Source organism: Magnolia sinica, chromosome 1 (assembly GCF_029962835.1).
Source record: "Magnolia sinica isolate HGM2019 chromosome 1, MsV1, whole genome shotgun sequence".
Classification (NCBI taxonomy): domain Eukaryota; kingdom Viridiplantae; phylum Streptophyta; class Magnoliopsida; order Magnoliales; family Magnoliaceae; genus Magnolia; species Magnolia sinica.
The window spans coordinates 124021155-124035411 of record NC_080573.1 but is presented as its reverse complement, the minus strand read 5'-3'; the positions used below and the strand labels follow the sequence as shown (position 1 = coordinate 124035411).

The window sequence follows — 14257 nt, the reverse complement described above, 5'->3', positions numbered from 1 at the left end:
GTAGCGCCCGTAGCGTAGCGGTAGCGTACGCTACGTAGCGTAGCGTAGCGTAGCGATTTCGCTACTTAGCGTTACAAATAGCGTTTTTCCCCTGTAGCGTGCGCTACAGGGGTTGTAGCGTACGCTACGGATACATAGCGTGTAGCGCAGGTAGCGTGCGCTACCTGTTTGGTATTTTTTTTTTTTTTTTCAGTGCAGGAAACAGTGGTGAACTCACACCACAAGCCAAACTAAAGCTAAAAAAGCAAAAACCTAATTCGAAAGGGCTTCCACCCCCAAACCGAAGCAGCCGACGCAGTTGCTGTCCCCACCCTTCCATTTGGAGACTAAAAATCCTCTCACAGGGCCAATCCGACACTGCCGACGCTGCTCCTCTCCCCACCCTTCAATGTTGAGGTCGAAAATCTGCTGTCAGGCGCAAACCGATGCTGCTGACATTGCTCCTCTCCCCACTTTTCAATCTTGAGTTTGAAAAACTGCTTCCAGAGGCCAACATTTGCAGTTTTCACTGATTCAATCTCATCTTGAGACAAAAATAGGTACGCTCCTTCCTTTTTCTTTTTTCTTTTTTCTTCTTCTCCTCTTCCTTCTTCTCCATCTTCTTCTTCCTCTTCTTCTTCTTCTTGAACTGCTGCGGTTGCGGCCGCAGCTGCGGATTCTTCTTCTTCTTCTTCTTCTTCTTCTTCTTCTTCTTCTCTCTCTCTCTCTCTCTCTCTCTCTCTCTCTTCTCCTTATTCTGTTGAGGCCCCATTTATCTATTCATTATTTCTATTGTTGGGTTGTTGCCTTTTGTTGGTAACAAGGGAGTTTCCTTTCTTGCCCAGTGCACTTGCACTATTTTGTTACACGGTCCGCTGTAATGTTTATTTTCCATCTAACCTGTTAATTGGGTCACACTGACATGGATGAAGGGAAAACACACATGTCAGCTTGATTTAAAACTTTTGTAGCCCCCAATAAATTTTTAATGGTGGACGTTTAATTATTATTGTTTCTTATGGTGCGGTCCACCCGAGATTTGGATTTGCCTCATTTTTGGGCTCATGCCCTAAAATTATTTGGCAAAATGGATGGACGGTGTGGATATAACACATTCATCACGGTGGGGCCCAAAAAACTTTGACACTTGTGTGCTACACTTCACAATCCGAGTCCCGCCTAATTCGGGCCCTTAAAAAATTATACACGAGACATGTATTAACTTAAAAATAATAAGACCCTATCTATCAACTTCTTACTATTTAATATATATCATATATATATATATATATATATATATATCATATATATATATATATATATATAAATTAAAAATAGAAGTATTGTGTAGCTTACGCTACACGCTACGGAGGGTTGAACGCTACGCAACACGCTACCGCTATTTAAAACACTGCTTGGCACTCATCTAGCTAGACTGCTAGAGTGACAAGAGTAACATGGGGACAAGACTTCTTTGCCTCTCCTATTTTTCTTTGTTTTTGCTGTTCTTTTTTTATCAATAAGAACAAGGAAAACAACTTTCAGAAAAAGAATAAAATTCATTTACTCATTTAAAAAAGTTTCCATCATATCAACATTTAACCAATGCAATTCATCATCTAAATATATGCCAGCTGAATTGCAAAATCATATAGATAAGAAACCCGAGGTGTAGATGGAATTTGGACATGGTATATCCCAATGATGTAGAATGCATTAGATGAAATAGCACTTTCTCATGACTCGTTGAATATCGCATAGCATGAACAAGGCTCGCATTTCCAAACAGCAGTGGCTCTGAAGGATCCATAAGCACTATGAACCTTCTTTATAAAAAATAAATAAATAAGATCTGTAAACATTATTGAAACTTTAACAGGAAAAAAGGATAAAGGTTGAAATTCCTCTGTTACTACTTAAACATGAATAACAAAGGAATCTTTTGATAGGCACCTGTTGATGGACATCAGTCATGGACATTGTCAAATGTAGAAACACCTTGGTTGTTGCTAAAACAACAGCACCATTCGCATGCTGAAGCCTATCCTCAAGGAGATTCATCATGTCAAATATCTCATTGCTATCTGAGGGGATATATCTGGAGACCAAGTCAAGTACAAGACACTGAGCCCATTCACTGAAGTCCCTAATCCTGTGAAAGCACCAGGTAATTTAGATGGTGTTAGTATATTTTGGTGAACCATTTTATACATGAAGAATGCTTTATTATATAACTCAATCTGAATGACAGAAGATTGAAATCCAAAATGACCTATACTTTTGCAGCGCGAAATTAGCAGGAATGGCAGCATGATAAATCCTTATTAAAAAGAATAAGAAGAATCTAATTTTGTAATCGCCTTGACAAAACCAAGCTCGTAAATTAAGATCACCATCCAAAAACAAAACCTTGAGCCGGAGGAATCCAAGGAAACTATAAACTAAAGAGACTATTCTGTGGGCTAATTCGGGCATCAAATACCCTTGGCAATTATACAGATAGACTGATGAGATAAAAGAATTAAAGAGAACTATCACGGTTTCTTTTCTCATTTTCATAAAGTGGTCTGGCTAAGAAAGAGAGCGAGATTTCTAATTCTGTTTTTGGGGCCTCTTTCTATTTTGCAATTCTCTTTCATTCTGTGGGGCTAATTCGGGCATCAAATACCCTTGGCAATTATACAGATAGACTGATGAGATAAAAGAATTAAAGAGAACTATCACGGTTTCTTTTCTCATTTTCATAAAGTGGTCTGACTAAGAAAGACAGTGAGATTTCTAATTCTGTTTTTGGGGCCTCTTTCTATTTTGTAATTCTCTTTCATTCTTAATAAATTTACTAAGCCTTCAAAAAGAAAAACATATTGGTCCAAAAAAATATTAATAACAGGTTTTTAATCTATTTCACAGTGAGTCAAGATAACAGGTATTTACTCCAAATAACAAAGAAGCTTCATGGTCAAAGAGGATCAAACCTGCCAAGAGCAACTAAATATGGATGACTAGAATGGTAAAGGAAATAGGAAAATTAAAAAGATTCAGGTTCTAAAGTTCCTTACAGAAAACCACACTCAAAAGAGACCTCCAACACTAAACCAGCCCAATACATCTAACTTTGCGCTTCTATAGACCTCCAACACCGACCCCCTCTGATTCTGGAAGCACCGATTATTCCTCTCCAGCAGCCCTGCCACAAAGCCCAAATTCCTGCCAGAAGAGGTAACCTCCATATCACCCTTCCCCTTTTCCAATCCCACCCCCATACCAAGCTAGAAAAAAAGCCTTCAATAGAACCCAGCATCACCCATGGCACTTTGAAAGCTTCAAGGAATCTCACCCATACCTCTCTAGCAAAAGCGCAGTGGATAAATAAATGATTAATCAACTCCGTGTTCTGCATGCGCAATACAGCTATTGGGAATCACCATCTTCCTCTTTTAAAGATTATCTATAATAAGCACCTTATCCCTACCCACCAACCAAGCAAAAGCCACAACCTTAAGGGGGCATCATAGAACCAAACTTGAGAAATGTGACCAAACCACTCCTCAAATATAGTCCCTCAAATCAGCATGTAGAAGGATCGAACTGAAAACAGACATGACTTTTCCCTGCTCCACACCAACGCATCCCTTTCACCCAAAGAAGGGCGGTGATGTTGAAGTCGTGCCAAAAGCCGAATGACCTTGCCTACTTCCTCATCCATCAAGTTCCTTTGATGCGGAGGAGACTTTCATCACTGAGAAGCGAGAAGCATTGAGCAATGAGATAATACACTTCTAGGTATAATCTTGCTATCCTCAGAAACTCTTCATGTAGTGCATTTCTCTGACCCACACGTCCTTCCAAAAACAAATCATCCTCCCATCGCATTATGAAAAACCCAAGTCCTTAAACTTGGTTGCTAGCCTAGCATCCATCTTCCACAACATTGAACTTTGAAGCCCTATATAAGGATGATTCTTTTGTCCACCACCACCCTTCTTAAAACTATATTTCCTAGCAATCACTTCTATACATAAGTAACCTTCTTCTAGACCAAACCTCCACAACCGCTTGCCTAATAGTGAAGATTCATGAGCTCCAACTTCTTTACAACCGCTCTCCCTTCCCCACTATGATATATGCACCTCTTCCCAATTCATCAAATGAAACTTTTGTTTCTCATCTACACCTTGCCAGGAAAAAATATCGCCTCAATCACTCCAACCTTTCTAAAATACGCTTCAAGCACCAAAATAGAAACAAAGTAAAGCGAAAAATTCGGTGTGATTGCTTTAATTAGTGTTAATCTATCTCCCAATAAAAGGTGATGATTCTTACACTTCCATAGTTTCCTGTCAACCCTTTCGATAACCTTATCGCACAGGTGCTTTGGCTTTTGGTAGTTTGCCAACATAAAAGAAGACCAAGGTATGATGATGAAAAGGATAGTTTGCTGTCATAAAAGAAGACTAAGGCACGATGATGGAAAAGAACCAATGCAACACCTACCCACCTCCTCAAATCTTGACACATCCTCCTTGGACATGCAAACCCCAACATCTCCTTTCTTAGGATATCAAGCTTCAAGCCCGAAACCACTTCAAAACATCTCACAATTTCCCTCAAGTTATCTACATTCTCTTCATCAGCATCGCAGAAAATGATGGTACATCAGCAAATTGGAGGTGAGAGATCTGGAACTCTGCTTTTTCCATCCTAAACCCACTTATAATACTCACAAAAAGCCCTTTATCCAACATCTTGCTAAGCACTTCTACTACCGCCCCGAACAACAAGGGTGACAAAACCCTTTTGGAAACCCATTAGCCAACATAGAGAATTTGGCTAACCGAACACATTTTACAATCCACTTCTTCCATCTCCGCCCACAACCCGAATGCCCCAACAATCAGCATATAATCAAGAAAATCACAATTGATGCAGTCGTATGCTTTCTCAATGTCAAGCTTGTAAACAATTACCTTTTTCCCTCTTTGTGGCACGAATCGATGTATTCATGAGCTATTAATGCACTATCCAAAAAATTTCTTCCAGCAATAAACGTACCTTGAACATTAATAAGGCTAATAGACCTAAAATCCCTTAAACTTTCAGCACCTACTTTTTCTAGAGATGATTGCTATGAAGGAGACACCTAATTCTGATGTTAAGCACCCGCTATCAAGGAACTCCGTAATAAAGTTTCTCAAAGTTGCTCTTTACCAACTCCCAAAACATCTTAAAGAATGCCATGGGAAATCCATCCCGCCCACTTCCACTACCACTTTGACTTCCTCCAAAATCAGCTTTTCTAAAGACTATGCATCTGCTATTGATAATTGATTAAATGACAAATTGTCGAGCCATAGCCACACCCACCTCTTGCCCGTGAGCAACTTCTTGTAGAAGTGGATGACGGCACTGCAAACCTGAGATTTTTCTTCAACCCTTATGCCCATTGAAATACTTGAATCTTATTAGCCCTAGCCCAAAGACTAACAATTCCATAAAAAAATCATATTCTTATCAGTTATCATCTTCTTTGAGCCACATAACTCTATATCACTATCTCCACTTAATCTCCTCTTCCTTCAAGTAGTTCCTATAATCTAACAAGAGCTTGTTTCTCATGGCTCTTTCCTCCTCCGATAGCGGAATACTTGGATCTTATTAGCACTGGCCTGAGCACTAGCAATGCCATGAAAAAAAAATCATATTTGTATCACCTTCTTCAAGCCATGTAGCTCTAGATCATTGCCTCAATCTCCTCTTCCTTCAAGCAATTCCTATAATCTAATGAGGGCTTGGTTCTCATGGCTCTTTCCTCCTTCGATAGCTCCCCCCAAGGTCAAGTCCTTTAATGTTCTGAAGAATAATTTCTTCCTCCAAATCCCAGTTTCCTAACAACTCGTTGATCCTACCTTAAAGTATTCAAGTTTCTGAAATAGTTTGAAGCATGCACATCCCTCCGCCACAAAAGAATTCCACCACTCCATCAGATTTGGAAACACCTCCACTTCTAGCCATAGCAACTCAAATCTAAATGGTCTTGGACCCCAATCCTCTTCATCTACCTCCAGAATAATGACAATGATCAAATATTGGACTCGGAAGACACTTCTAATACACTAGAGGGGGAACCTCTACACTCAACCAAATGAAATAAAAATAAAAATAAAAAAACTATCTAGATTTTTAGCTTCCAAATTCTATATATAAAAAAATAAGGAATGATAACTATGCAAGAACCTAGAAGTTGAGGTGGTTTTGCTTATAAATGGATCCATGCACACGTATGCAAGAGTATACTTGCACAAAGTGTTAAGCAAAGTGGTAGTAGATTTGGGGGAAAAAGCAGAGAAGTGCCTATTTCAAGTTGTTAGCAAGAATAAATAGCCAGGAAGCAGGAACAAAAACCTCATGCCACATATGCCTATGGTTAATTGACGAAGAACAAAATATCGATTTATTTTGCTAACCATATGCCAATGGTTACCAGATCCTTTTCAAGTTTTCCATGGGTAAAGTTGGCTTTCAAAATCCCTTGTCTTGCTAGAAAATATTAAGTACTCTCTACTATGTGCAACGGGAGTAGTGATGGACATTTTTCCCCCACAATTAGTTTTTGGAGATCCTAAACTTTAGATTTTCAAGACAAGGGATTTGAACCAAAGGTGTGTGCATTTAGGTAATTTGAAGGTGTTAGCATGCTTAGCAACCAATTGTTGATATTGTACCCACTCAGCCTACTAACGGTATACATGTTATCCAACCCGTAAGGGCAGTTTTGGCATTTTAAAATGTTGATGTGAATAGCCTGCATGTAGCCTTAAACATGTGTAGGAGAGCCAATTAGATATATTGATGCAGGACAATTAACCACTTGCTCTAAAAGCTCGAACTATTAGAGTATGGCAAATTAATCTCTTTATCTCATAGCCCAGGCCCCACATCTCATGGGTTAGGACATCGGCCGAACCCCATTCGTGGGCCCCAAATCACATGGGTACCGCCTCACACGGGCTGCCCACCCCGAGTGTCCCCGCATCCCACAGGCTACCCCGCTCGGGCCCGATGTGAAATTGCCCCTGCATTATATATATACACACACACACACACACACACACACCCCATTCCAAATCATTTATATAAGGGGTATCACCTTAGATATACAAAAAGTAAAATGATTAGATTGGGATTTTAATCTCTTGATCATGAGTTTTTTTTCCCATTAAATTTTGATGGTATCCATAACACCTTTTTGTAAAATGAAATCTATTATCCAAACATAGAGGGATACCAGTCACCATAACCTTTAAATAACAAAAGTGTTGAAATACTTCAATCTGAGAATTATTTTGGGTATTCCCCACCCACAGTTAGGCCCATCATATAGGCGATTTTGGTCATTAAAAAGGACCCAGATCCAATGGTTGAATGTTTGCCTTGCTAACCACTTCCTCTCCGCACATGTCTCGAACGTGCCATACCCACTAGTATTAGAAATAAGTTCCCATACACATCTTACAATGCCTCTTTGGTTAAAACCATCGTCGAAAGCACATTTGCTTCATGAGAGTTGTTGAAAAGCGCAAGCCCATATGATCCTAGAAACCATATGGTTCGGTATCGGATTCTTAGCCTCGTGTACGCAAACACTACATACCTTGTCCCTCCATTAAACAACAGCAAAATTTTATTAACTGAAGAAATACATCAAAGTTGGGGAACATGATGCATACACGAGTAGACAACCTGGCCACTCCTTTGGCTAAGAGTAATCACAACCTCTTTACCTTTTCTGCCCATGAAAGCAAATAACATGTTTAGCCGATAAAACAAATCATTAATCTCGTAAAGAATTAGGCGAGCCTCCAAGGATTGGCTTAGTTCATTTTTTATCATTTGCCCATTAAATTACACATCTAGAATGACTCTCCATCTCTAGCATTCTGTGGATGACTTAAGATATGCACACTATGCTCATGAACCTCATTCTAACTATAGTCCACCCAGCCTGCTGGGCCTAGTAGCTCAATCTAATAATATTTTTATCATCATGCACCCACCGTATGATACTGGATTGCCAAATAAGAACTGTCAAAAATTAAACTTCAACCTCTACGATAGCGGTCCGGCTGTCTCAGTCAGGAACTTGTTCCCTGTTCCAAGATCCAGTAGACTTCCAACCTCCTCTCCCTTTCAATCATGAACTCATCCCCTATTCCTCCACATATGACTTAGTTGATTGAATAAATTCTGGTCATTTGTCAAAAAAGGAGTCGTGTCTCAGAGTCTGGGACTCGTTCCCTCTTCCGAGCTACAATAGACTTCCAACCTCTACCCTAGAGGTCCTTCCCTTTCAATCGGAAACTCATCCCCTCTTCCTCCAAATATGACTTTTCTTACTGAATAAATTTGTGTCATTTATCAAAAAACAAAAAGTTTCATGCTCCAATAGGAGGAAATGACACTTCAGCTTCATTGTCAAATAACCAATGTATCTTCTGCTCCTTGGTAACACCGAGGGACCCACATTCCTTGGGCTGCTGAACTCTTCCCTCCCTACTTATTGACATCCCTCTATTACACAATCAGAATACTTAGCTCATTGCGGCATTTACATTTTGGTTAATCCTAGGTTCCACATTCTATTAAATTAATCAATCACACATTGGACTTGCAATTTTTTAAATTGATGCACACAATTGTTAGTTTACAATATCATCACTGTCATTTGTTTTTCCGTATTCCTTGAATTTTCTCCATGTATTATCTGACGCTTAAAACTAAAATAATAAATGGAAGAACAGATTTAGGTGATTCGCTCCCTACTTCATTCTCTCATGTGCATAGGTCAGCTAACTCAAAGGCTGACAAGTTAGCCAAGGATGGGGTGTTCAGGGGAGAGCTTATTATCTCTGTCAGGCGCCAAGGTCTGCAATTGGTGTTAAAATGTCCAACGTTGGCATTTACTTGCTGTGTGGGTTAATTAAAGGTTGTTCTTTCCAGTAAGTAGTTCTTTTCTCGGTGTTGCTTTGTGTCTCTTTCTTTCCTTTTAATAAATTATTCAATTCACTAAAATAAGTTCAGATCAATGTTTGCCACCATGGGCTCAAGTTTCTTTACATTTTGGAAGTTTGTTCGTGCGGTTTCTGAACTCATATTCTACATGAAGAGTTCACAACCAGAATGCATGATTAAGTATGCCTATCAATGAAAATGGGACTGCTGCTGCACGCTTAATCTGAGCTTCCTTTTAGCCCTTAAAAGCAAAGAGATCCACCCCACAATCTCTTCCAATCCAAAGAATATCCAAAAGACCTAAATCAAACAGCCTACCATGGTGTTTCCATTAAAATAAAGCATCAATAGAAGTTCAAAAATCCAGTCAGAAACAATTAGAAACTAAATGCAACAGTCACAACAATGTTGCTATGCAGTGTATTGACCAAATTGTAACATAGTAATACTATATACCGGTTCAAAAGATAATATATTACGGGCTTGCTAAGCAAGGCTTCTCTCTCCCGTGATGCTTCCTCAGAAGTACTAGCTTCTGAGTTCCAGATCTCTTGCAACGAGGATAAACAGTTTGCAACCACCTGGAAAAGACAATACAACACAACTACATTAATATAAGCATCTTCGAAAGCACCTCCAAAAAGCCTAATTGCAACAAAAAAAACATTTTCAAAATTGCAAGCATATATAGAAATGTTGACAACATTAGTCTCCTATGCAACACAAGAAAAAAAAAATACTCATACACATGCATAATACATAAACAATTCTACTGCAAGGCTCATATTGAGTTGCATGCCCATGCTTCCATGTCCCCTTACAAGAACATTTTGGTCAACTTAAGAAAATTGCCACCACAGAGAATGGTGCATGCAGCACCAAAATCAGCCCTGCCAGTAAAATTATATGCAACATTATGAGGATTGATCACATGCAACTGGTTGCATCCTGGGTTGCAATGCAGCTACTTGATTCAGGCATGGACAACCAAATCACCAATCTGATCCATTCATTCGGTCCAGCCCACTTTCACAAACCGCCACATGAAATAAACACCAACAGGACATCTGTAACAATCAGACCATTGACCTTTTCTGCATTATCAACCGTCTTCCAAGCCACAAAGATGATGGATGACATCAGCTGGTCTGCTAGTGCCAATGCACTATTACTCAAGAGGTGCCAAATATCCTTATTTTCTTTTACGCATGCCAGCATTCAGATGATTGTTGCCTACGATAAACAAGCTATTCATCTGCCATGAGTTTAAGGTATAGCCCTAGTTGTGGTCAATCAAAAGCTTCCTTCTTCCATGGTGTCACAGTAAGTTGTCCGCTAGCAACAATGTGCTCAATATGTCATTCCCCAAGAAGTGCCTAATACCATTATTTTCTTCCTCATGCCAGTATTCAATTGATTGTTGCTAACAAGAGCTATTCAGCGGGATGAAGAAACAGTCGACCACCTGCTGCTTCACTGCCCTTTCATTTCAGAAATTTGGTCTGATTTCCTCTCCCAATTCAACATCAATTGGTGTCCTCCTAGATCGGTTGACCTCTAGCTATTTGCCTGGCATGGGATTTCAATTGGCAAGCCTATTACAAGACTCTGGAGGATGGCTCTCCTAGCAATTTGGTGGTCCGTGTGGGAAGAACAAAACAGTAGATGTTTTAGGGACTCATCCAATTCAGCTCAGTTTGTTTCGTCTGGGGCCAAGCGCAGCTTATTCGAATGGGCCTCCAATGACAGCAAGCTGAAAGACTTCAATCTGCTGTTCCTTGAGATTTAGTTTTCCCTCTCTCTTTCTTTTGTTTTTTCCTTGTTTGTTGTTGTCCACCCCCTCGGCAGACTTCTCTGTTTGTTTGTTTCTCTTTTTAGCTTTTTAATGAAATTGCGTTATCTTTCCCAAAAAAAAAAACCAAGAGCTATTCAGCTACCCGTGGGATAAGTTATAGCCCAATTTGTATTAAATCCAGAACTTCTTCACCCATGGTTGCAGAAGTATTTCTGGCCATCAAGAAGGAGAAAACTGTTCCTATTAAACCATTAGTGAAGCAACTCCATTCTGCTTTGAAATGGAACAGGATCACTCCCAAGCAATGTATGTGCCTTTTCTATAAAATACATCTAGCAAGTATTTTTCTTTTTCTTTTATCAGTATACAACTTGTAAGATGTATCACACAATAACATAAACAATACAGCAGACCCACCATCACTTGTGAAATTTCCTATCTCCACTTCTTGACGTTTGCCTTCTCATGAATAAAGATGAAACATACCATTCTTGGCCCAAATTACATTGAGGCCTGCATTCCATATAGGCAGGGAAACACCTGTCCGCAATCCACATCGTGTGTGTGTGTGTGTGTGTGTGTGGGGGGGGGGGGGGGGGGTTGTGTTCTACCTGCGCATCGGGATCATTAAGCATGAGTGCCTTAAGCGCTGCAGGAAAATCTGAGTCCATGCACGTCGTCGCTGATATATGATACAGCTTCAAAATCCCCATGGTGGCCACCATCCTCACATAACTGTTCCCGTCCTGCAAGCCGGACCCCAGCGGGCCCACCAGGTATTCCACCAGATTCTCCACCCTCAGCGAGCACAAGCTCCTCAACGCCAACCCTCGGATCATTGGGTCCTCATCACGGCAATCCTTCTGAAGGAAATTGATGGTGAGTAGGGCAAGATCGGGATTGCATTTGGCATAGTTTCCAACATAGAGATAACACATCTTCTTGAGGACGACGTCGGTCGTGGCGGAGCACATGACCATCTCACTGAAGACGGATGAGACATCGATACCAACAGTCATGTAGGAGATGACCTTCTTGAAGAGATCCCGCTTTGAGTCGTCCGTTCCCGGGGAGCGAGTCCCAGCAAGGGCCCGGAGCTGGACCTTCAGATCAGAGACTTCACCTTTGCTGAAAAATCAACAGAAAAGAAAAGAAATAAAATGAGAATTGAGCTGCGTTTGGAAGCAGGCTCGAATCGTATTTAGCCAGAAAATTCTCGATGCGACACCGCATTGAGAAAAGAGAAGGAAAAAAAAGGCGCTGCATTTTGGATTCAGCTGGTATCTGTATTCCGCCCAATCGACAGAAAATCGATATCTCAGACCAAACGAACTACTTATCAGTTTCAGGCGGAAATTGAATCCGCCAAACGCGGTCTTAGGGCTTTGAAGCGAATTTGAAGGTGGAAATCGAAAAGGAGAAGAATAACGAACGAACGAAACTGATATATACATACCCGGAGGGTTGCGAAGGAGATGGAGACCGACGGGCTTGGATTGGAGGAGCCATGGCAGAACGAGATCGGGGTCGAGACGGAAGAGAAAAGAGGTGGATTTTCAGATGCAGGTGAAGATACAGGGACACAAGCAAGCAGATTGCATACCGAGTAACTCAGTTCATTATAGCGCACTGAGTAAACTCTGTGGGGCCCACCGTGATGTATGTGTCTTATCCACGCCGTCCATCCATTTTAACAGTTGATTTTAGGATATTATCCCAAAATTGAAGCATGTACAAAACTCAAATGTACTACACCACTGGAAACAGAGTGAATTAAACGCTTACCATCCAAAACTTCGTGGAGCCATATAAGATTTGGGTCAAGCGGATATATATATTTTCCCTCGCATATATGTCTTATGAACAGATTGGATGACAAATTAACATTACTGAGGGCCCTAGAAAGGTTTCAATTGTGGATCATTATCTCTCATATTTCCTATGGTGTGGTACACTTAAGCTTTGGACATGGTTCAATTTCAAATAGTGCTATAAAATTATATGTTAAAGAAGATGGACGGCGTGGATAAGACATATACATCAGAGTGGCCCCCACAGAGTTTACTCCGTACGTTATACCCTGATGCGTTAGTACGCAATCCGGTTCCGAAAACAGCGGCTGTTGGTGCTGAAGGCTACTCGCGCGAGTTCACACGTGCCAGAATGCTCGTGCGGGACGGGCGGGAATTGGGTACCACTCACACCGTGACCTACCTAAAGAGGGACGGTCCTGTCAGGGATTTGTGGGGCCACCGTGATATGTGTTTTATCTGGACCGTCCATCCATTTTGAAAGATAATTTGAGAGTATTAATCTAGAAATGAGGCCCATCAAAGGCTAGAATGAACCACACCATAGGAAACGGTGAGTATCGAATGCCTGTTGCTAAAAAACTAATGGAGGCACACAAGTTTGGGATCAACCTGGTATTTATGTTTTTCCTTTTCATTCAGCATGTGACCTTATGTAAAACAAACATCATGGTGGCCCTACGAAGGTTTCAACGATGAGGTTACACTTCAACACTGCTTCATGTGGTGTAATCCACACTAGCCTTCTACCTCTTTTTTGAATTCACGCTTAAAATAATCATTCATGGACGCAGGACTGAAACATAAATATCATTGTGGCCCCACATGTCCCTGGCAGGGCCTCAAGTCTCTAGTCCTAGTGGGGGGTAGTACCCAATCCGTGCCCACGTAGGACGGGGCGATTCATCATCACCAGCTTCTGTTTAGCCGATGACAGGTTTGTCAAGTCTATTAAGTTTGCCCACATTTATTGTCCCTTCTGCCTTAGTGTCTAATGTTCATCTAGAAATATCCTTTGCCTATGGTTCAGATTCCTAAGATTTCCCTCATTGGAAATCTTATCATTCATACACTACGGTGTCCAAAAAAAAAAAACCGCAAAGTACTTACTAAATCATCTATGCATGAATAGTAAGAGGTGAGACACTTTATGTTGGTCATATACGGAACTTTTACATGAATGAGGGCATGGATTGGGTACTACCACATGACGTAGCTTGAGACAGATGGTCTTGTTAAGGTCTCTGTGGGCCTACCATAATGCATGTGTTTCATCAACGCTGTTGTTAGTTCATTTTGATAGCTAGTTTTAAGGTATAATCTTGAGAAGTAGGCATGTTGGAGGCCCTAGTGGGTGAAGTACTGGAGACTATGATACCCACCATTGCAACATTTATAAGCCTAGAGTGATATTTATTTGCCATCCAACCTGTTTTCATACCTTCGCATAGACCGGGCAAACATAAATCTCAACTTGATCTAAAACTTCTATGGCCCCGGTGAATCTTTAACTTCATTGTTTCCTGTGTTGTGGTCCACTTGAGCCTTAAATCTGCCTATATTTTAGATTCACGCCTTAAAATGAAATGTCAAAATAAATGAATGGCTTAGATAAAACACATACATCATGATGGGCCCCATGGAGCCCCTGACATGATAATTC

General features: G+C 40.6%; 1 protein-coding gene across 1 annotated transcript in view; it reads right to left on the bottom strand.

Moving 5' to 3' along the window:
• LOC131256747 (beta-adaptin-like protein A) overlaps window positions 1–12387 on the bottom strand; it is a 32730-nt gene extending 20343 nt beyond the window's left edge. The window contains exons 1-4 of the mRNA XM_058257776.1: window positions 12240–12387; window positions 11395–11911; window positions 9445–9569; window positions 1933–2131 (exon numbers count right to left, since the gene is read on the bottom strand). Of these exons, the coding sequence (XP_058113759.1) occupies window positions 1933–2131; window positions 9445–9569; window positions 11395–11911; window positions 12240–12292 (894 nt within the window). The 5' untranslated portion in view covers window positions 12293–12387. The remainder of the gene's footprint in view (window positions 1–1932; window positions 2132–9444; window positions 9570–11394; window positions 11912–12239) is intronic.
• Window positions 12388–14257: the final 1870 nt, after the last annotated feature.